The sequence below is a fragment of the Lagopus leucura genome, unplaced genomic scaffold (genome assembly GCF_019238085.1).
Source record: "Lagopus leucura isolate 7727_CA_CO unplaced genomic scaffold, USGS_WTPT01 Super-Scaffold_100004, whole genome shotgun sequence".
NCBI classification, from domain to species: Eukaryota; Metazoa; Chordata; class Aves; order Galliformes; family Phasianidae; genus Lagopus; species Lagopus leucura.
The window spans coordinates 68,836,976-68,858,105 of NW_024962264.1; the positions used below are offsets into that span (position 1 = coordinate 68,836,976).

General features: G+C 47.3%; 1 protein-coding gene across 2 annotated transcripts in view; it reads left to right on the forward strand.

Annotated features, from left to right (window-relative positions):
• The window catches only part of SFXN5 (sideroflexin 5), a 79,287-nt gene that overhangs the window by 29,291 nt on the left and 28,866 nt on the right, over nt 1–21,130 (forward strand). For both annotated transcript variants that reach the window (XM_042871753.1, XM_042871754.1), the window contains exons 6-11: nt 120–145; nt 5,054–5,107; nt 5,521–5,577; nt 6,447–6,512; nt 16,309–16,399; nt 19,081–19,196. In XM_042871753.1, coding sequence (XP_042727687.1) covers nt 120–145; nt 5,054–5,107; nt 5,521–5,577; nt 6,447–6,512; nt 16,309–16,399; nt 19,081–19,196 — 410 coding nt within the window. The remainder of the gene's footprint in view (nt 1–119; nt 146–5,053; nt 5,108–5,520; nt 5,578–6,446; nt 6,513–16,308; nt 16,400–19,080; nt 19,197–21,130) is intronic.

The window sequence follows — 21,130 nt, forward strand, 5'->3', positions numbered from 1 at the left end:
TGTGCCTTGTACCCTGAACCCATAGCACTGTTAGATTTATTAGGCTTGATGCCTTTTGCAGCCCAAAATGACGTGTTAGAATGCATGAATCTCTCTTTTTTTCTTAATTTTCCTAATAGGTTACATTCCCTTTGGAACACCCATTGTAAGTATTTTACTGTCCCTCTGTGCTTTGGTTGCGAGTAACAGAGAATGCATTTTTTAACACTCACGCACAATTCTCCAAGCTGCACCTTGCTGCCTTGCTGCAGATTCACACCAGCTTCACGCCTTCCCCATCATCTACCTGTGCCATGTGTGCTCCGGGCCGGCCGTCCATTCAGCAGCATCCTCCTGCTGCTTTCTGCAACATCCTCATCTTTGTGTTTCCAGCGGGGAAAGGGAAGACTGGGAGGAGCTCACACTGCCTTCTGCAGCTCGTGGATCTGCCTTTGGGGGCATTTATGCCATTTGCACATTTTGCGAGTCACTTCCCAGCCGTGGCAAGCGCAGGGAGCTGGAGGCCAGCGTCTCATTTCCTGGTCTTCATTAATTAAAACGGCAAGGGCTTCGTGCTGAGGGTGTTCTTCATTTTGTTACTGTGAAATTTGTAAGCATTTGGGTGCTGTTGACAGCCAAAGCCAGAACGGAGATAACTCTGCATTCCTTGTCTTCAGAGCAGCAAATATTAATTAACCCCACTTTGTGAACGGGGAAACTGGGGTGCGAGGCTTTGTCCAAAACCACACAAGCTGGTGCCAAAAGGCTGAGCAAATCCAGCTTGGTCTTTCCACCTCCAGCTCTTCCCTCACCCTACCGCATCCGCCTTATTATAACCACGGAAAGAGCAAGTTGTGCCACGGAGGGTCAGGTTGGGTATTAGGAAAAAATTCTTCTCTGAAAGAGCTGTCTGGCATTGGGAGCAGGCTGCCCAGGGAGTCACTGTCCCTGGAGGTGTCCAAGAACCGTGGAGATCATAGAACCATTTGGAAGGGGCCTTTGAAGGTCATCCAGTCCAACTCCCGTGCAATAGATCGGGTTGTAGGTGTGGCCTTTGGGGATGTGATTTGGTTGGCGTGATGGTGACGGGTTGAAGTTTGCACTTGATCGTAGAGGTCTTTTCCAACCTTAATTATTCTGTGATTGCATGAAAAGCTGCTCAATTTAATCTCCTAAACCCAGTGGACTGTGGCGTGATGCCACGATCCCTTCCCGACTGGTGGCAACGGGGTGGCTGGGAGCTGAAGGCAGAAAGCAGCCCCCAGCACGGCTGTTGCTATTTGTTGTCATGTGCAGCGTGGCGGCGGTAACTCTGTATGGGGCATTTTAAAGGAAAAGGTTAAACAAAAATGAGTTAACGCTCAAATTGACAATGAAATCGGCCCCAATCCAGAGCTGTCAGAGGAGCCGAGAGCTGTCAGATGAGCCCAATTTCGCTAGCTGTAAAGGATAAACTGGAACCTCTTGTCATTTAAAAAAAAAAAAAAAAGAAAGAAAAAAAAAAGGAAGGGAAAAAAAAAAAAAAAGAGAAACCAAACGTTTCAAATGTTAAAATTAAAATGTAACATTTATGCCAATCGATCTGTGAAATTTAGTGACAAAATTGGCAGCCTGCTCTAGCATAAAAACAGTTTGAGCCTTGCCTTCAGCATAGGGGGATGGGATTTCCTCAAGAGAGGCTCGGGGTGCCTGCGGCGAGCGCTCGCCTGGGATTAAAGCCTGGTGATAATAATCATTTCTTTTCTGGATTAAGCAGCTCTGCCAAAGCCAAATCCTGTGGCTGTGTGTGCATCCCTTGGGCAGAGCCTGGAGCCAGGGAACTACGATCTTTTGCTTCCACCTCCATCATTTCTAGGGCTGTGTGCATGGTTCAACTTTCATCCACCTTTTCACCTTCCATAGGTTTCTCTCTTCTTTGCTTTGTGCTCCCAGCCAATGAGTGAGGTTTGTCGAAGCTTAGGTTATCCAGCCCAGCACCATTTGGGCACATCATTTCCTCCAGACATATGAAAACAGGGTAAAACATTTCATTTTTGGTGAGCACTCATTGGGCTGGAAGAGCCAGCCATATTGCCAGCAGATCCAGCTCGTGGGCAGGACTCGTGGCCCTTTTGTGTTCATGTTGTTTCAGGGGTTCAAGGTTTTTTGTGGTTCACAATTTTGGGGGGTTTTCTTTTTTTGGGGGCTTATGGATCTTTTGGGTTCTGTTTTTTGAGAGTTGACAGGTTTTTTTGGGTTCACGTCTTTTTGGGGGGGCTCCTCATCTTTGGGGTTTGCTGCCTTTTGGTTCTCCTTTGAGTTCCCCATGTTCAGGGTTTGTTGTGTTTTGGGCTCGCCATCTTTTAGACTCACTGTTTTTGAGTTCTTTGAACTCACCACCTTTTGGGTTCACGGTCTTTTGGGCATGTTGTCTTTGGGGTTCACTGTCTTTGGGTTCTCCTTATTTAGGCTCACTGCTTTTTGGGTTCACCATCTTTGAGGTTCATTGTCTTTTGGGCTCATCGTCTTTGGGGTTCGCTATCTTTGGGTTCTACTTCTTTGGGTCACCACTTTTTGGGTTCATCATCTTCAGGGTTCATTGTCTTTTGGGCTCGTGATTTTTGGGCTTCGCTGTATTTGGGTTCTTCTTTGAACTCACCACTTTTTGGGTTCATGGTCTTTTGGGCACCTTGTCTTTGGGGTTTGCTGTCTTTGGGTTCTTTGAACTTGCCAGTTTTTTGGTTCATGCTCTTTGGGTTTGTCATCTTTTGGATTTGCCACTTTTTGGAGCTCACCATTTTTTCAGGCTCCCCATTTTTTTTGTACTCACCACTGTTAAGGCTCTACACTTTATGGCTGCGTTCTGAAAGCTCCTGGTCTGGTATCCAAGTCTTCTGATTGTCGTTTCAGACAACTCCATACCAAACGGGTGGGTGAAATTTGCAACCCCGCTCCTTTGTCCTCTGGGATTCAGATGAGGAGCCTTGTTGGGGCTGGGGAACACCTGGAGCAGAGCCTCGTGCCCATTGCAGGTGACAGGCAAATAGAGCAGGGCTCGAGGCTGCAAAATGAGAACTCCACTGCAGACATACCGAGAGCCGACAGACGTCTGGAAAGTGCCTGCAGCCCTGGTCTGCAGCCACAAAGGGCTGTTCGCACCTGATAGGCAATTAAATGTTGTTAGCTGGTACTTTTCTAGTGCTTAGAAGCTTTTTTTTTTTTTCCCCTTTTTTTTTTTTTTTTTTTTTAATATATATTTTGTTTTCCTTCTTAGTTATTTTTTCCCCTGACAGTAATTAAAAGTGAAACTGTACATTTCTTGACAGACTCTTGCACATATGGAGAGTTTGCATTTAAACGTGCCTCTTTCAGTCATACAGATTTTGGGTGCTCTTTTATTTATTTATTTCCCCCTCCCTTCTCTCCCTCCCTCTCGCGCTCTGACTGCTGCTGCTGCGGGGGCTGCTTGTCTCCTTCTTCCTCCTCAACGCTTCCCTGGTCCCCATGGGACACTCGGTGGTTTTGGGATGAGGATGGGGTCGCACCTGTTGAGTTCATTTGGCTCTGACCGACAGCAGTGCAATTAACAAGATCCTCATCGTCAATGGGAGCGGCGAATCGGTGGGACTCGCACGTCTTGGCCTTCAGCCAGCGCCCCGAGCGGCTGCAACTTGGAGAAAGGCTGGAGGAGGAAGAGCTGGAGGAAGGAAAGAGAGGAAAGATGTAAACGAAAGCGGCCTCGCAGCCCTGCTGCCCCTCTGTTTGTTGTTATTTCTCTTTGATGTCGTCAAGCGTGGGGGTTGGCTCCTCTTCAGCTGCTGTTGCTGCAGGTGTATGGGGCTGGATTGAGCTCTCCTCATCTTGTGGCAGTGCTTGTGCTCCAATGGAGAAGTTTGCATTCTTCTCGGCATTGCTGGGAGCAACCATAAAGGAAGAGGTGCTGAGATGGTCTGTGAGCATGGGTGAACTTGGAGTCTTCTTGCCCAGCTGCCCCAGAGACATTTCAGACCACATTGATACCCAAGCAGCCCAAAAATCAACACATTTGGAATTAAAAGTTGTTCAGTCTTTATACTCTTTGTGAAGATGCAAATGTGAATTCGTGCTGTGAAGAGCACCTTCATAAACTATCAGAAGATAGAGGGAAGAGAGAAAATGACAGTGATGTTACGAAGCCCCACTTCTTCACAGTGGGGTTTCCTAGTTCCCTTCTTACCTGCTTCTTACCCAGGAACTCCTGTCCCCGCTCATTGGGTTTACTGCTGGGAGCCCCTTTGCTTTCCTTCCCTCTCCTCCATGCATCACTACAGGCTCAGGGCAGCGTGCCTGAAAGCTGCATGGAGGAAAAGGATCTGGGTCAGTTGGTCAACACTTGGCTGAACATGAGCCAGCAGTGTGCCCAGGACTCAAGATGCCCCAGTGAAAGTTCAGGTTGGACATTAGGAAACGTTTCTTCTCCAAAAGAGCCATCAGGCACTGGAAGAGACTGCCTGAGGAGGAAGTGGAGTCAGCATCATGAACCACGGTGACGTGGCACTGAGGAATGTAGTCATGGGCATGGTGGGGATGGGTTGAGTTGGGGTTGGGGATCTCAGAGCTCTTTTCCAACCTTCATGGCTCTATGCTTTTTCAGTTTTTTTTACCCTTGAGGGGAACAGGCTGCCGTCAAACAGAGCAGGAAGGATTCTGGCAGCACTGCATCCTCTGCAAGGGATGGATTCTCTGAAGAATTGCAGGAATGAGCCTGAATGGTATTTTGAGGCATCCCAAGGATGCTGGCAGTGCCATGTGGACAGTGCATACATACAGGCTCAGATCAGCAGTTCTCTTTGAACAAAACAGGTGGCTCCAAAACAGGAGCACGCATGCTTCTGGGTGGCACTCCTGTCTTCAGATGTTCAAACCTCATTGCTTTCCTGGGTGATTCTGTTCCCTCACCTGCTTGTTCCTGGTTGTGCTCTGGCCACTCACCATGAAACAAAGCTCACACATGGACATGTCTTATTAGAGGCAATAGAACTATGCTTGCTGTTTTCTTGCCTAGCAGAGCATCAACAAACCATGTGTATGTTAACACTAATCTCTTCTCTTGCAGGTTGTTGGTCTTCTTCTGCCCAACCAGACGATAGCATCCACTGTGTTTTGGCAGGTAAGGCTCATCTGCCTCTGTGTGCTGAGTGGGTGGGGGATGTCATGCAAAGGAAAGCAGCCTTGACTTGTGTCTTCAAGACAGCCTGGTGCATGCAGCTTTGTGGCACGTTAGGGGGAGATTATGGCTTTTTAGCTTTAAAATTGCTTTATACCATGGCCTTAAAGTTTGTTTTTAGATCTAGTTGCTTATTTTCACGATCGAGTGCTTATGCACATGCTTCTGTGTGGATGGAGTGCTGGTGAAAGCTGCATGCATTTCTATCTCAGCTCTAAGGGTCGGTGCATGCAAGAGCTTGTACAAAGATGTGGCAAATCACAGACGGATCCAAACAGAGATGGCACTCCCGTGTTTGTAGACCTGATTTTCTGCAAGGTTACGTTTACATCTCTCTCTTTTTATTTCCTCTGTAGTGGTTGAATCAGAGCCACAATGCGTGCGTCAACTATGCAAACCGCAATGCGACAAAGGTGAGGAGACCCAGCATATGCGGCGTGCGCTGCGTGCTAGCTCTGTTTTGACATGGAAACATAAGTCTTGTCTCTTGGCTGTTAATAGAAACTGCAGAGTAGGCACTGTGTTGAATTTGTAGCTTGGCCATTCTCCTGTAGAGACTTCTATTTCGTTGTGGCTGTGAATGGCTCAAGGATCTCGAAATCACTCGAAGCTCAGGAGCAATGCTCAGTGCCTTCACACTGAGCCAGGGTGGGGTTTAATCCGTAGGAATTAAATTGGGTGTGTAAATGAGCACAAAGCAATGTCTGTTTGGGTGTTTGGATAGCAAAGGAAGGCTCCCTGGTCACCCTTCTGTGTCATGAGGACGTTCAGTATGCAGCCCAGGCATCATGCTGGCCCTGCTCTCTTCCCCTTCCTCAGTGTTGATTCGTGTCTTGTGGGGATGTGGGAGCTCACAAGAGGAATCTGAGATGGAAACCATCCGACTCACCATGATAGCATTTCAAGGACAAATGTTTGATAAGGAGAGTTTGGGGTTCACTGCATGTGTATAAGAATAGCAATGTTGTTTTTTTTTTCTATTTTTTTTTCCACTTACTGAATTTCTTTCACATATTCTTTAAGCTGCTATTATTACAATTTGTGATGCCAATTAATTTTCCATTCCCTTTAACCTTGTTCATGAGGTTACGTTTTTCCTTGGGCTTGCTGCTGCTAGATGACAGACCGTGTGTCACAGAACAATATGACAAAATTAAACCTGTCTCTGGTTTAAAGAAAATACAAAAAGAAAAAGTACCCCCAAACAACAAAAACAGCTCAGTTGCATTTTAATAACCAGAAGTTTGTTTATTGAAAATATGTTTTGTTTTTCTTTCCAAAGCCTTCTCCGACGTCCAAGTTCATCCAGGGCTACTTGGGAGCTGTCATAAGTGCTGTCTCAATAGCAGTGGGTAACGCTTTATGTATTACACTACTAAGTAACTGCTCCCTTCCAGCAGCACTGCAGTGCTTTTGAGATGTTTCTTTGAATTGCCAAGCATGTTTAGATTTTAATTGACACAGCTCAGTCTAAACAACAAGAAAATATTTTAACCACGAGGAGTATCTGTCCATGCATGCCCAGGCTTTTCAACAGAAGGAGACTTCTGCCACTGATTGCTGCCAGCATGTCCTGCACTGTGCTCTGCTTGGGTCTCTGTGCTGTTGCTTTGCTGCTGGGTGAACTCAAATTATCCACACATGCAGGGAGCCTACAAACAGGAGGGGAATCATCTCTTTGAAAGGGTAGATAACAGCAGGACGAGGGGAAATGGTTTGAAGTTGAGGGAAGGAAGATTGAGGTTGGATGTCAGGGGGAAGTTCTTGACAGAGAGAGTGGTGAGGTGCTGGAACAGCTGCCCAGAGAGGCTGTGGATGCCCCGTCCATCCCTGGAGGTGTTCAAGGCCAGGTTGGATGGGGCTCTGGGCAGCCTGGGCTGCTATGAAATGTGGAGGTTGGTGGCCCTGTGTGTGGCAGGGGCTTGGAGCTTCATGATCCTTGAGGTCCCTTCCAACCCTGGCCGTTCTATGATTCTGCATTAAGATGCTGGTGAATTAGCCCAGTCCAGGCTGAAATGCCAAGAAGTGTGATGGTGAGGCTGCAGAGTAGCAGTGTGATAGCTGATCTGAGCAGTCAGGCTTTGAAGATTGTCCCCTGGCGGCTCAGCACCTTGAGTTAAAAGAATCATAGAATCATGAAGGTTGGAAAAGACCTGAAAGACCATCAAGTCCAGCCCAAACCTCACCATGCCCACTGACCACATCCCCAAGTGTCACATCACCACGGTTCTTGGACGTCTCCAGGGACAGTGACCCAGCACTGCCTGGGCAGCTGTGCCAGCGCTTGATGGCTCTTTTGGAGAAGAAATCTTTCCTGATATCCAACCTTAAAGATCCTTAAAGATATTTTGTATTTTTTTAATTTTTATTTTTACTGTGGCCCAAACTTTTTGTCTCTCTCTCAAGCCTCAAACGTCCTCCTGCAGGCATTCTTTCTGCCAACAGACTGTGCCCTGGGCAGTCAGCACTCAGCTTGCCTACCACACCGTTTGGGTTCCCTAATTCATTTTGGGGCAAAAGGCTGTGTGGGCTTGTTAAGACTTCTTTACAGTGTTTCTACAGAGCCAGCTGGTGATGGTTAGAAGGATTATGTAGATGGGAGTAAGATGGTTTTCCATGGTGTTGGCTTGGCTTGCTCACTGGCTGCCTCTCCTAGAATTAACCTGTGCACACTGACCAGCCTTCTGTTGGAATGAGCTTCCATACTTTGTAACCCCATAGACAGAGGGCAGGAGGCAGAGAGAAGTGATATCAGCAGAGTTTTGTCACCCCACAGAGCTGGTGGGCTCCATAAGGAAACTGCTTGGGCCAAGAGCAGAGCTGACCATGGTGGGATGGCTCTCATTCCTCTTGTGCTGATTTGCAAAGGAGCTGAAGCACTTCAGGGAACCACCAGTGGGAGAAACTCATCCTCTGAAACAGCATGAAAAGCTTCCCAAAGACCTGGGGATAAAGGAATTGCATCCAACCAGCAGTGGCCTGCAGGCTCTGCAGGGTGGCTGTCACCACTGGTGGCACGTGGGCCACTTGGCATTGCTGATGGGAGATGCCATGCTGCAGTGGACTTCTATGGAAGGCACTTGATGCCTGCAAAGAGTATTGCATGGTATGGCATAGAATCATAGAATCCTTAGAGTTGGAAGGGACCTTTAAAGCTCCTTTAGTCCGACCGCCTTGCAATGAATAGGGACATGCACAACCAGGTAGTTATTTGTAGATCTGAGGGGTGCAGTGTTGCTATGGGGAGGTGGCAGCTCTCCTTGCATCTGAGGGAGCAGTGAAAGGCAGCAGCTTTAAGGCTGCTTCCTCCTTCCTGATGTGTGCAGGTCTGTTGGCTTCAGCGTGGGGTCAGCCGTGGTGCTTGGGGTGCACTGAAAGTGGACACTTGCAAAAAGAAGGCAAAGTCTGCACGCACTGAGGTCCCTGAACAGACAAGCCCTTGGGGACAGGAGCAAGGCAGAAATCCCCTATTGCTGGCTCAGAGCCGCCTGGAGAAAATCCTGCAGGCAGGGAGTGATTTTTATGTTGTAAACATCTGGATTAATAACCAGCAGCTCCTCAAGAGGTTGTTGGTTTTGTTTTCTTTTTTGGTTTGGTTTTTTTTTTTTAAATGGTGATGACAAATAATTTAGCAGCAGCCTCGAGTTTCGTTATGTCGGATTCTAAGGCCTCAGCCCTCATTAACCGGTGTCTGCTGTCAGTTAGCAATAAATCACCTCCCAGTGTGAGCCTATTAGGACCAGATGACCTGAAAACAAGTGCCACTGCCTCCAGTGGTCTGCTGAGACCCGGTATTAATTAAAGCAGGCCCCTTCCATGTTTGCAGTTGGCAAGCAATGCAGGGAGGAGGCTGGGGAAGTGACAGATCAGCTGGGTTATGATGCTGCTTCCCAGAGAGGGACAAACAAACGGCTTTCTCACGTGGATGGAAGAGCAGATTTTGGCTTTATACTTCTTGCAATTAAACTAGAAGTCTCAGCAAACCTTTGCAAGTAACGTTATTCCTTTCTCATTTGAGAGAAATGAGAAATCTCCGTTGCAGAGAAGCAGCATAGATCTGGCTCTAGATCTGGGACTGCTGCTGTGCAGTCCTTTGGGATGAGGAATTTTAGAGGAATTAATATTTATTTACTATGCATTAATATGGGATATATTACATATTTTTTCAGCAACTTTCAGTATTTCTTTTTTTCAATATTTCTTTTCCTTCCACCTTACTGATCTGGCACCTCATCTAGTGGTTGGCAACCAGCTTGTGACAGGAAGGTTGGAACCAGATGATCTTTGAGGTCCCTTCCAACCCAAACCATTCTACAGTTCTTTGGTTCTACTCCCAGCCTGATTCACAGAATAGCCCTGGGCAAAGGAATCTATGCCAGAATTTTATTTCTTCTCCAGTACAGTATAGCTTGAGACAAGGCTAGAGCTGACCTCAGAAGGAAGGACCTGAAGATTGGCCAAGAGCAAGGAGATGGAGGAACCAATGTGCCAGATCTCCTCCACCTCTGATGTTTTTGCTTGTTGTATATGGTGTTCCTTTCTGCCAGTGACACACTGCTCCCCATCAGCACCTGACATGAAAGAGGAAATGAAAGCGTTGGTCTGAGATCTGTCATCTTTGGGACAGAAGAACAAGTGGGGTTTGTCCCCATTAAAAACGTGGCCAGATTCCTTCCTTGAAGTATGCCAGCTTATGCAACATTATAGATGGCTTTCATTAAGAGAATGTTTAGGATTGTTTGTGGGCTCAGGTCTTGTCAATACAAAGAGAAATGTGTTGTTCTTGCTTAGCAACCTGAGCTAGGTTCAGAACAAAAGTAGGTGTTTTGTCTTTGCTATAAAACCAGAGCTGCAGTGGCATGTAACCACAGCCGCCAGGCTCTGCTTTTGTGCTGGTCTGCGTGCTTGAAACATCACAGAATCATCAGTGTTGCAAAAGACCTCTAAGATCCCCAAGTCCAACCCCAGCCCATCCCCACCATGCCCACTGACCAGGTCTCTCAGTGCCACATCTCCATGCTCTGACCACTCTGCTGGAGAAATTTCTCCTAATACTAAACATGAACCCTCCCCTAGTGTAACTTAAGGCCAACTAAGCAGGACATAAATGTTTCCTTTTGGTTTACCTTACTAGCTAACCTTGGGTTAAAAAATCAGGTGATTGATAACCCATTAATAACCTCAGTGCCCAGTGCTGGTATTGATGGCTGGCCTTGGAGGCCAGGAGGGTGTTTAAAGCTGCTCTTCAAGGACTGATCCACTGTACTCTTAAAAGTGTTGATACAGAAAGACCACCGTGCTTTCTGACCCTAAATACTGGCTTTGGACTATGAATCATCCCCCACTGTGCCCACTGAGCCTTGTCCCTCATGTTGTGTCTCTTCTGGTTGCTTGTCACTCTTCCTGTCCCTGCAGGTAGAAATGGAGTGAATGCTGCTTGGCTGGGTGCATCCAGCAGGATGGCCTCACTTATCAACTCTGCTTCAGGGTAGGGGAATGCAGCCCAGTGACCTGGTATCAGTTCTGATGGATGGAGTTCTTCAGAGCAGGGACTCAACCAGAGGTGCTCCAGGATTCAGATTCCCACTATTGCAGCAAGAAATCACTTCTCCCCATTCAGGCATCTTGGAGGTCATCCTAGGGCAGTTTTCTCCTTAGTGATGTTACTTCTAAGAAAACACATCTTGCTTGTTGATAAAGAAACAGCAGCTTTCTGCAGAGCTGTATGAGAATGCTCTGCTGTCTGTCTGGGCTCACATCTGAACCTGCACGCTGGGAAGGCCAGAGCTGATGGATGTATGGAGCTCCTGATAGAGCCCTCACTCCTGGGAATGCTTCCTGGATGCTCTCATAGTTACTGTAGGTTTCAGTTGTGCTTCCTGAGTTTTTCAAGCATGGTAATTTGTCTTGGAGATTTTGGGTTTTATTTCCATGGGTTTCATAAATCATAACCCAAGTGGTCACAATTGGTTGAGCAGAAATGTTACATAAAAAATGGAACTCCTAAGTTTATATTTAGTTGTAAAAAAGGAAAAAAAAAAATGGTACAGGAGGCTAATCTGCAAAGCCAAGCCTAGTGTGCATCTAAGAGATCAGCTTAAAGCAGAGCTTGCTTCTGGACAAATGGACGTTGCAAAAATGATATTTTCAGACCAAGCAGGTCTTTTTCCCCGTAGAAAAAGTCAGCATCTCACAAAATCAAAATGTGCTTTGTCTTGAAAACATCCATTGTAACCTAAGATATTCTCAAGCCATGGAGGAATTCAGCAGAAAGATCTTATTTGCCTTCTCCGAAGGAAGCTGAGAGGTGAAGACGATTCAAGCCTAGGATTATAGCTGTAAAACAGTATTAGCATCGTGGTGGCTGTGTCACAGCCAGCTTTTGGCAGTAGCTGGCCTTGCAGCCCAGGCTCCCACAGCTCAGCAAACTGTACAGCTCTGCTGTTCCCAGGGAATGTTTGCTGAAATATGCAGATATAAAAATATTGTAACACCATGGAGTGAGAATAATGGGGGAAAGAGTGCATTTATATATGGCAGCTCTGTTCTAGGAGAGGAGAGGAGAGGAGAGGAGAAGGAAAAAAAGAAAAAAAGAGGAGAGAAGAGAGAAGTGAAATGAGAGAAATGAGAAGGAGGAAGAAGGAAGAAGGAAAAAGAGAAGAGCTGTGTGATGCTTGCGGACAGGATATTTATCCCAAACTAGAAGGGTCAATCTAAGGCATCAATGAGATAAATTAGAGTTGGACTGACTCAATACCCTTAGAGAATTCGCAAGATGAAAAAGAACAGGATCTTAATTTATTTTCCCAATTCAGAGTGGACAGGAACACCTGTTGGCCTGAGTGGTCCCTTGGTGGTCCGGAGCACCCACGCTCTCCTGCTCGCACCATAACTGGCCATTTGCTCTCCTCCCCATGGCGCGCTGAACTCGCGCACGCACCGACACCATTTTTCGCCTCCCTCTCCAGGTGAAGGTGCCCCTGTGGATTTTTCTAATCCCAACTCCCTCTTCCTGATAATTGTTTGTGAGTCGTGCAGAGCAGCTGCATTGACAGCCTGCGAATGGGGTGTGATGGCCGTAATCAGGTTGTGGGCCACCCACCGCCGTGGGGCTGCCGGCCACTGTGTGCAGCATGGAAAGCACAGGGCTGGAGGGAGTCCAGGGAGAGCATCCAAAGGAGGGCTATGGAGATGGGAAAGGCTCTGCCCCACGGGGCAGTGGGCATGAAACAGTGTTACCAGGGCAGTGAGTGTGGCGCTGAGCTGCCAGAGCTCGTGGTGCACTGGGACGCTGCTCTCAGATGCCGATTCAGGCCTTGGGCATGGGAGCTGTTGTTCTCCTCTTTGCTCCTTATCACCTATCAAATCGTTGTGCCATTTTCTTCCACTGACGTGCCCAACTGTGGGGCTACTGCCCTTATCCCTTCTGCCATCGTTTTGGGTCTGACCAGCATTACTTTCTTGCCTTGATCTTGTTTCTCTCTAACTTCTTTCTCCACTTAATTCATTTCTGCTTTCCCTTCCCTGCGCTCCTCCATTCTGTTCTCCTTGGCTTGGTAAAGCTCCAGTTGGTAAACGGCCCAGTTTCCCATCTCTCTGCCTCCATCTTCACCTCTCAGCCCTAATGAATGATTTTTTTCCTTCCTTTTCCTAATGCTCTTTTCTTTAGTTTAGCTGGATGGGGCTCATCAGATCCAATTAGTGCTGTGGTGTTTAAATTCAGCAATCTGGTGATTTTGGGGCTGAAGAAGAAGCTTCCTTTGAGCCATTCCCTGCTTCCAAACCGACTCTAAGTCACCTGAACCAGCTCAAACTGTGGTATTCAGTGTGCTATGGCCCATATGCTGCTGAAACCTGGGAAGGGTGTCCCTGTTCATTGCAGGAAAGTTGGACTGGATGGCCCTTCCAACTCTATGGATTGTATGATTTTGTGAAAGCCGAATCCCTTGCGTCAGTGGAGCCCTAACCCACACAGTGAAGTGTCATCAGCATCTTCCAACTCATGTCTGCCTTCTTTGTGGGACTTCTTCTGTTTGGTAAAAAGAATTTGCTGTCAAAATGATGCAAAATCACTTCTTTTTGAGTGATCCACTGATGTATTTACTGCTCTGGCTTAAGGGGGGGGTAGGGTTGGAGCTCCATCAAGTGAGTCAGTCATTGCCGACATGAGGAATTGAAAAGCCGCTCCTCAGGCTTCAAAAATATTAGCAGTCATAAAGTAAAAAGTTGAATTTTTTAGAATGAAAAAGGGATTTTTTTGGTGTTGGTCTTGCGTTTTCCGTGCTTTTCAAATTCATATTGTAGTGGATATGAAGTCAGAACTTTTTAGGGCAGGAAGGAAAAGAAAGAGAAAGGGAGAAGAAAAGGGAATCTCTCGGTAGCTGATTACGCACAGTCTCCCACTCCACCAACCCTGGTTTCATGGTGCAGGAGTTCAACATCCCCAAAACCCAGCTTCCCCAGCTCATCAGGATGCACTGTCATCCGAGCTGATGGGCTGTGTAGAATGAAACCTCAAAGAAGGCGCAATCTAAAAAAGCTGGATCCGTCCCCTAGTCTGGGTTGCATCATGGGAATATCCTGAATCAGTTCTACAGTGAAACTCCTATTTAAAAGCCGTGCTCAGAGATCACAGCTGCAACAAGGAGCACTCATTGGGCCTGAGTTTGGACATCACCACCGTGGGTATTTCCATCCCAGCTCGGTCCCTGGGCTCCTTTCACAGTCAGCAGAGCTGAATGGGCACCGCTAGGGGTGTTCTGTGTGAGCACACAAATGTCTATCTTGGGTGGTGAATAAACACCCTGAAAAAAGGCACGTTTCTCAGGGCTGGACTGCAAAGCGAGCCCATCTGGAGGTACCACATTTGCTCTGATGAATCCCACCTGACTCCGTTGCGCGTTTGCACAGCACAGCGTTGTGGATCCCAGCTCTGTGACTCAGACTGTGGGCAGGGTGAGGATAATAATACTCCCGCGGTTGTTTTCTTAGCTCCAGTGATGAATTTGACTCTGCAGTCGGTGTTCTTTGGCCAGCCCTAGGATTTAAAGCCATTGGCTTCTTGCTGGTGGAGGAGCTCCATTTCAGGGCTGGATGTTCTCCTGCCCTCACGCTGCTGTCCCTCTCCATGATCTGCAAGAAGAAGTTCACAGGTCGACTCGAGTCATTGCAAAACTGTAAAAAACAAACCCTCATTAGTCCTTTAAACCTGGTCCTCGTGTTGGGAATTCAGGAGATTGGATTCAAATCTGTAGCAATGTTTAATTTCGTATTCACAGCGGGGTGGTTGCTGTAAGTGGAGGAGCGAGTTCGTCTGCAGCACCAAATTGAATCTGAAAGTAAAATGCTTTTTATTACCACCAACCTCACAGCAGCGTCGCTCCAGGGCTCGGCTGCATCTTTTCTGTTTCCAGAGCTGCTGCTCTTCCACTTCACGTTCAAATCCTTCCATCAAACCTACGAGCAGAGGCTGGAAACCCAACACAGTTTGTCATCTCCGCAGATGAACTGTCTGCAGGCTATAAATACTCGGTCTGTGGGGCAGCACCGTGCTGAGGGCCGTTGTAGCTTCACTTTTACAGGCACACTTTTTTTCAGATGAATGTTTGGAAGAATGTTCAATTCTACAAATCCCCAAACTTGGATAATGTAAGAAAACAGCAATCGGTCGTTTTTGAGAGGGAAGAAGATGGAGACGAAGCCCTTTATTCATGGCAGGAATAAGAGGAAACGCTCCGGCTCTTTGGGATCAGGAGGGAAGGTTTCCTTTGGGGTCTCAGCAGTGGTTTCATGGGGCTCTGGAAATGCTTTATGGGTCCTGGGATCCAACACTGCCTATACAGGGCTTGCCCAGCAGTTGTGCTTCTCCACATCTTCCTCGCAGCCTACAAAGAGACGAGATGCGCTGCGGATGCATGTATAATGTAGCAGCTTGCAAAATATGTTCTGCCCCAAATCACTATTTGTTGGCAGATTTTTGGCTTTGGCTGATTTTTTTTTTTTTAATTTAATTTTGCTGCATTTTTTGGCTGAAAACGTTTTGGCCGAGCGTTGCTCACAACTTTTTGCATTTTCGTCCGAAAATTCCCCGTTGGGGACAGTTGGATTTTGTCTGCGTGTTTGTTTCTTTGAAAGAGAAAAACATCGTGGGGGGGACTAATCTGAAGGCTGGAGCCATTCCCTGCTAATGGGTTGGTTTGGTTAATGACCCAATTTCTGATCAAAACTTAATCTTGATGGGATTTCTCCAACTATCACCAGTATCTGACCGCAGAGCTGTGAAACAGTCTCTGTGACTTAGATCCTTTGTGAAACTGGAGAGATCTGCATCACACACGTGCTGGAGGAGGCACCCAAAAAAAGATCTGTGGTTATAATGAGCTGCCTACTATCTCTTGCTCCTATTAATAGCTCCTTTGTAGCCCAAATATTTGATGGGAGTGAAGCGATGTGTTGTGCATGGCCACAGGAGGAGGGATGAGTTGTGTTGGAGCAATACAACTGGGCAAGGACTAGGTGGAAAAGCCAGCAGATGGGAAAGTTTGCTAGAAAATGCTGCTGAATTGCATAAAGTGCAGTGAGGAGCAGTTCCATGAGAGCAACGCAGTGGTTTCCTGGCTGTCTTTTGCTTGCAAATGGCTTAAAACCCATCAAGGGTTGAACCCAACGCAACAGAACCCTACAGCAATGGGATGTAGTTCCCAAAAGAAGAATGGAGTGGTGATGTGCTGGAACAGGCTGCCCAGAGAGGCTGTGGATGCTCCATCCCTGGAGGTGTTCAAGAGCAGGTTGGATGGGGCCCTGGGCAGCCTGGACTAGTATTAGGTATGGAAGTTGGTGGCCCTGCCTGTGGGTTGGAACTTGATGATCCTTGGGGTCCCTTCCAACCCAAGCCATTCTGTGATTCTGGGCATAGAGAGGGGCCCAATCCATCCCTGTGTAGGGTTCTGCTGCTGTCTGCAAGCTGTGGCACCTGTCCTGCTCTTCCTAGCTAAGTTCTAGTTGTTTTTTGGGTGGTGCTGTATGGAACCAGGAGTTGGACTCGATGATCCTTGTGGGTCCCTTCCAACTCGGGGTGTTCTATGATTCTGTCATTCTAAATGTTGCTGTTTTTCTGTTCTTTTGTTTCCTTCTTGTGTTCTAAGGTGGGCCTTAATGTTCTGGTACAGAGAGCAAACAAGTTTACCCCCGCCACTCGTCTCTTGATCCAGAGGTTTGTGCCATTCCCCGCTGTCGGTAAGAAATCACTCCTTTTCTCTGTATTTTCATACCCTGACTGTGGGTAAAAACTGCTGATGGGGAATGGATCCACCTGTGGGGATGGATGGAGCACAACTCAGGTTGGGTCTGAGTCAGAGATGCACACGGGAAGTTGTGGGCTCTGCATCCCAAGGTGTCATGAGCAGCAGGTTGCATCCGTGTCAGTATTGATTGAGAGCCCGTAATTAATTTGTTTAGCTTAGCCCATAATTAATTCTCTAGTTCTTTTATTTGTGTACTGTCATGCTTCATTATGTGTCAGGACATCAGGAATCCTCCTGCTAATTGCTGTTTTGGTGGCTTTGAAAGCTCTGAGTTACCTATTTGCAGACCTGGGTAAATTCCTTAATTAAGATATGCCTGCCCATTGCTTCTGAACTGCCAGCCTGCAGCCAAAGGGCAAAAGTTAGCTTTTTCTGCATGAAAAACAGAAGCTGATGTTAGGCTCTTGTTCCACTGCACACAGGATTAAGCAGCTTCCCTGAGGATCAGAGAATCACCGAGTCATTAAGGTTGGGAAAAGAGCACCAAGATCCCCAAGCCCAAGCCATCCCACCGTGCCCACTGACCAATGCCACATCTCCACAGTTATTGAGCACCTCCAGGGATGGTGACTCTACTCCACCAATAACATAACAGTTTGTGTTGGGAGGGACCTTTAAAGGCCATCTGGTCCCATTCCTTGCAATGAACAGGGACACCCACAGCTCCATCAGGTGCTCACAGCCCCATCCTGCCTGACCTTGGCTGTCTCCAGGGATGGGGCACCCACCACCTCTCTGAGCAACCAGTGCCTCACAGCCCTTACTGAAAGAAATGTTTTTCTTAGGTCTGGTTTAAATCTCCCCTCTTTTAGTTTCCCCTTGTCCTATGAAAAGAGGTGCACAGAGGGTTAGGGCAGACAGCTGCTTTTGTGTCTGAACCCACTTTCCAGTCAACACTGCCTGCTTTCTCAGAGGTCATTTCTAGCTTATATTGCCACTTTTTTTTTTTCTAAATTCTGGAAATCAGATCGTCTATCCATGTATTTAATTATTTCTCATTTCCCCTTCTATTTGAAACCTTCATGAAACCTACATTTAATTGAATCATAGAGTAACCTGAGTTGGAAGTGACCTAGAAGGACCGTCGAGTCCACCTTTGCAGCACAGAGCATCTCTTCTGGTGCAGTTTTGTTGGAAAAAAAAAAAAGAAAGCAAGAAAAAACAGGGCACTAAATTTGCTTTAAATGAAACACTCGGTGTCTTTTTTACTGTGGCTTGGTGAGCTGAAGGGTTGGTAACACAGATAGTTTGATAGATGGGAAGAGTGGTCCAGTAGTTAGAATATTAGAGAGACAGAGTGTGCGTGTGTGTATGTTCCTCTTCTTCTCGAGTGTAAGGAGCATTTGTCACCACAAATCATCCTTGATTGCAGGGAGCTGCGTTCATATAGGGCTCACCCACCCACCACCCTCAAAAAATTAGACATTTGTTATATGACATGAGTTGAGATTAATTAGCGAATATTAACCCATCAAGCAACGCAGAAACACATTTTTGGAAGCGGTGGTACTGCAGCAACAGTGGCTTTGCATTGGTTCTGGTTGGAAAAACAAAATGTGGTGGTGGGGGGGGGGGGGGGAAGGAGTTGCTGGAAAATGCCAGCTTGTGAAAAAGAAAACTTTTGGAGGAATTAGTAGCTTTTCTATGGAAAATTTTAAGGATTTCCTGCAGAGATTTGGGCGTTTCTGCACGGAACCTGGAGGAAGGCTGCAGCTGGGAAGGGTGTTTGTGGACCACCAGCCCCATGTGTTGCCCTGGGTGAGGGATTTGGGGTTAATTTGGGGGAGACAACAGAAGATGAGGGGCAGAAGATGAGCAGGGGCAGGTTTTGCAGGAAGGTGATCTGTCCCCATTGAGGTGTGGGTGCAGGGCTGGGATTTCTCAGATGCTTTGATGGCCAACCCCAAAGCATCCCTGTCGTGCCCCACCATGCCCACCACTGCAAAATCAGTCCACAGAGCCCTTTTTCCCCCTAAAGCATGAAAGATGAGGGCAGACGGTCAGCAGGAGCACTGCTAACACCGTGCATGTCCATGAAAGCAACCTAGCCTTGTGTCTTTGGTTCAGACAAAACGGCTGTCCTCCTCTGAGCTCAAAGCTCAGCTGTCCTTCACAGCTCAATGAAATCACTTGTGGTGATTTCCATCACACCTCCTCATATTCAGTGTTTAAGAAGAGTTTATCTGCTGGATTAGTGAGAGGTGGGGTGTACCTACCTTCAGAAGGAGCAGCTGTCCAAAATCAGGGCCTGGTTGTCCAAGCCCAGCTGGTCAGCAGGGTTAAGCCTTGTTTTGACTTGCCAAATCTCAATGTCAGGTGTAGAATAAATGGTCACAATGGGAGTTGGGAACATGGATGGACACCGACATCAGTAAATACCTGTATTTCTTTGTGTCAGTGTGCTCCTGATTGTGCCGTGTTAAAGGAAATTATTACCATTCCCTTCTTAAGCATCACATCTCTGTCTCAGTACAAGAATGAATTGTTGACTTTCAGAAACTTCTTGGCAGATTGATGAAAGCAAAGCTGAAGAGATGGTGTGGAGAACAGAAGCCTGCCATGTGGTAGTGACCGGGGCTGCGATGCTAATCATCATGCTTTTCTCATCCTCAGCCAGTGCCAATATCTGCAACGTTGTCCTGATGAGGCACACGGAGCTGGAAGAAGGAATTGATGTTTTGGACAATAATGGAAACATCGTCGGCTCTTCCAGAATTGCTGCAAAACATGTATGTACCTGAGATGTACCTGGTGAGCATTTGCACATACACAGCTGGCCTTCAGAGGGTGGTGAGGCACTGGAACAGGTTGCCCAAGGAGGCTGTGGATGCCCCATCCCTGGAGGCATTCAAGGCCAGGCTGGATGTGGCTCTGGGCAGCCTGGGCTGCTGGTTGGTGACCCTGCACATAGCAGGGGATTGGAATCAGATGAGCATCATGGTCCTTTTCAACCCAGGCCGTGCTATGATTCTGTGATTCAGGCTCAGCAGCTCCCACAGCTGTAGGAACTGATGGAACTGATGATTTAGAGCTAGACCTGGATGGCCTCTACTCATCATGCATGAAGAATTAAGCTGCAAGACTTAATGCCTCTTTGCAGCCGTGCATGGGGTTGGGTGACCACAGAGTGGAGTGTGCTGGTGGACACAAGCTCATGTCATGCATAGATTAGAGTATGCTGGTGGACCCAGGCTCATGCCCAGCAGCCCACTGGCTTGCCACAGTGGTTTGGAAGGGAGCAGACTGCCATCAGGGAGATCCTGCACCACCACCCCACTGCATTCACAGCCTTAGGATTTCTTAGTGGAAACTTGTAAGCAGTTCACATTGAATTCGAAGCAAAGATAACTTACACCTTTTTCTAAATGAGGAAGGCTTCATTCTCAAGCTGAGTTGCATTTTAACCCTTGCCATGTCAGAACTGTGTTAACACTGCCAACCCAGGCTCCGTAAGGGCAGCCAGATGTTTGTAGCCTTGTGCTAACACCTGGCTTGTTTTTCCCCTGTTGCCTTCTACTCTCTGCCATCTGCTTGCAATTACTCCCTTTTTTTTCCCTTCTTGCATAGTTTTGTCTTCTGAGCATCATCTGATTGTCTGAGGCGTGTTGTTTCCAAGTGGGCTTTCATCTGAAATGTAAAGCATGTACAGAAGCACACGCCCAGGCAGAGGAGTTAATAATATAATGCTTGGCATTTCTCTCGCTCCTTCTGTCCAAGGCTCTTAAGGCACTTCATAGACAGCAATTAATGTACAGATTTACAGTCCTCGGCAAGAAATGGGAGATCTCTAATATATCTCCATATTGTTGTTTAACAGGGAGCTTAAAACAATCTGTTGAAGGGCTCAGAGCTTCTTGATTGAGCCAGTTTGCCTCACTTAACATCACTGGCTTCAAGACCTTGCTTCCCCTCTCCATCCTAATGGTCCAGGGGAAGACAGGCAGCATAGAAAATAGTTATTAAAATTGGAGGTACTGATTTAAGTGGAGTTGAAGCTTTAGATTTCGGAGGACTTCTGCTCAGATGCCACGTTGTCCCAATGCTTCTTCCTGAATGGCACAGTGCTGGTTTTTGGGGTGTAAAATTTGACAGATCCTTAGGGCTACACATCTGTGCCTCTCTGAGACCTTCTGGTTGGAAAGGATCAAGTGCTCCCAAACGTGGCTGGATGTGTAAACATCAGCATTCCCACCCCAGACCTGCAGTAATCTCTACCTACATCTGGCAAAGCCCCACACATGGTCAGAGTGCTTGGGGCATCCCATGGAGTGCTGACAAAAGTGGCTGGAAGAGGTAAATGAAAACACAGTGGTGCCTCCTAAGGCATCCATGGTCATGTTTAGGTCTCATCTCAGGGGATTTGTATCTGTCATGCTGCCAAGCTGTTCTACAGCAAGTCTTGTGCTGGGGCTGGAACTCAAGGAAGGGAGAAAGGACTGACACTGCTCCTTAACCCATCTGGAGATATTTCACCATGCAGCATCTGCCAGGCAGCACCATCATGTTTGGGTGGGGATATGGTGGTGTGACTGTTGTGGTCCCATGCATTAACACCACAGAGGCTATGAGATGCACAGCCCTACTGCCTGCATTCATCTCTGCTTTACACCCAAGCAAGGGCTCCAGCCCATCGTTTGTAGCAACAGAGCAAAAATCACTTGGG